Source organism: Portunus trituberculatus, chromosome 38, assembly GCF_017591435.1.
Source record: "Portunus trituberculatus isolate SZX2019 chromosome 38, ASM1759143v1, whole genome shotgun sequence".
NCBI lineage: Eukaryota > Metazoa > Arthropoda > Malacostraca > Decapoda > Portunidae > Portunus > Portunus trituberculatus.
The window spans coordinates 10959437-10960612 of NC_059292.1; the positions used below are offsets into that span (position 1 = coordinate 10959437).

Genomic DNA, 1176 nt, shown 5'->3' on the forward strand with positions numbered 1-1176 from the left:
ATTCCTCCGCCCATCTTGGAGGTCAAGGAATAGGCCGCGGTGGTACTGCCATCACCATTGCATCACTGAGGAAGCTTCACCAATAAGGAAAGTTCTCTTGCTTCCAACTTACTCTACGGTCCAGCCCCACCGTCTTCCCGACTCCTCTCCCTTCTTCCTGTCCTAGTGTGGCCTTCGTCTCAAAGCAGCACGTAACGGACAAATCCTCGGTATACTTAATTTGAGGACAGATTGTTTACATCATTTTCCACCTCCCAAGTTTAAGATACAATGAACCTGCCACATACCCTAACCTCTGTTTTAACTTGATAACGGTCAAGACATTAAAGACACCAAGATTACAGTCATAGCATTAAATTGTTTATTAGCGTTGCCTCCCTAATTTCACAGTTTCACCCTTCCCCAGGTGTTACGTTTCGCTCCGTTAATTAGGAAAATCTGGTGTGGTTCTAAAACTGCTAAGGGAATCGACCTTATGTGTGAGCCACCCGTGGGAGTGAGCAGTGAAAGTAGGAATATGAGTCACATGGAGTCAATAGCTGTCCTAAGAGTCCACGAGGAGACAGGACTGTAGGCGAGGACTGGGGAGGGACGGGGAGGAATAGGAACTGAGGTGGGGAGGATATGGAGGAGAATGTAGGTAAGAAGGTGGAAGGAGCAGAAATAGAGGGGAAGGGAGAGGGATAATGGGATAATGAATGAAATTGGGGGTGGTTAGTTTTGAATTAGGGATAGTAGTAAGGAGAGAGAATTGTTGTGAAATATGGAAATAGGTAGGCTGAGATGGGGGATAGTAGAAGGAGAGGGAAGGTGGCAGTATTAAGAAAGTGAAGGTTGGTAGGCACAAATAGGGAGTAGTAGAAGGATGGTGGGGGCAGGAGTAGGGAATAGGAAGTGAGGGAGAGAATGGAGATACAAAGATGGAGGTAGGTAGGTAGGCAGATAGATAGATGAGGAGAGAGAGGGAGGGAGGGGGGGAATGGAGGAACGCTGGGAAGAGGAGTAAAGGAGAGGGGCAAACGTGGGGCAGGTAGGCAGACAGGCAGGCAGGCACAAGGACACGGTGCGAGTGACGCGTTGCATGTCAAGCAATGGGTAGACTTGGCGCCCGGAATGTGATGTCCACAGGAAAATATAAGGTTACTTGTAGGGAGCGAAGAAAAAAAAAAAAAGGGA

General features: G+C 48.0%; 1 protein-coding gene across 1 annotated transcript in view; it reads right to left on the reverse strand.

Annotated features, from left to right (window-relative positions):
* Positions 1-522: 522 nt before the first annotated feature.
* The window catches only part of LOC123514872 (extensin-like), a 12050-nt gene continuing 11396 nt past the window's right edge, over positions 523-1176 (reverse strand). Inside the window, exon 7 of the mRNA XM_045273132.1 lies at positions 523-608. Coding sequence (XP_045129067.1) covers positions 523-608 — 86 coding nt within the window. The remainder of the gene's footprint in view (positions 609-1176) is intronic.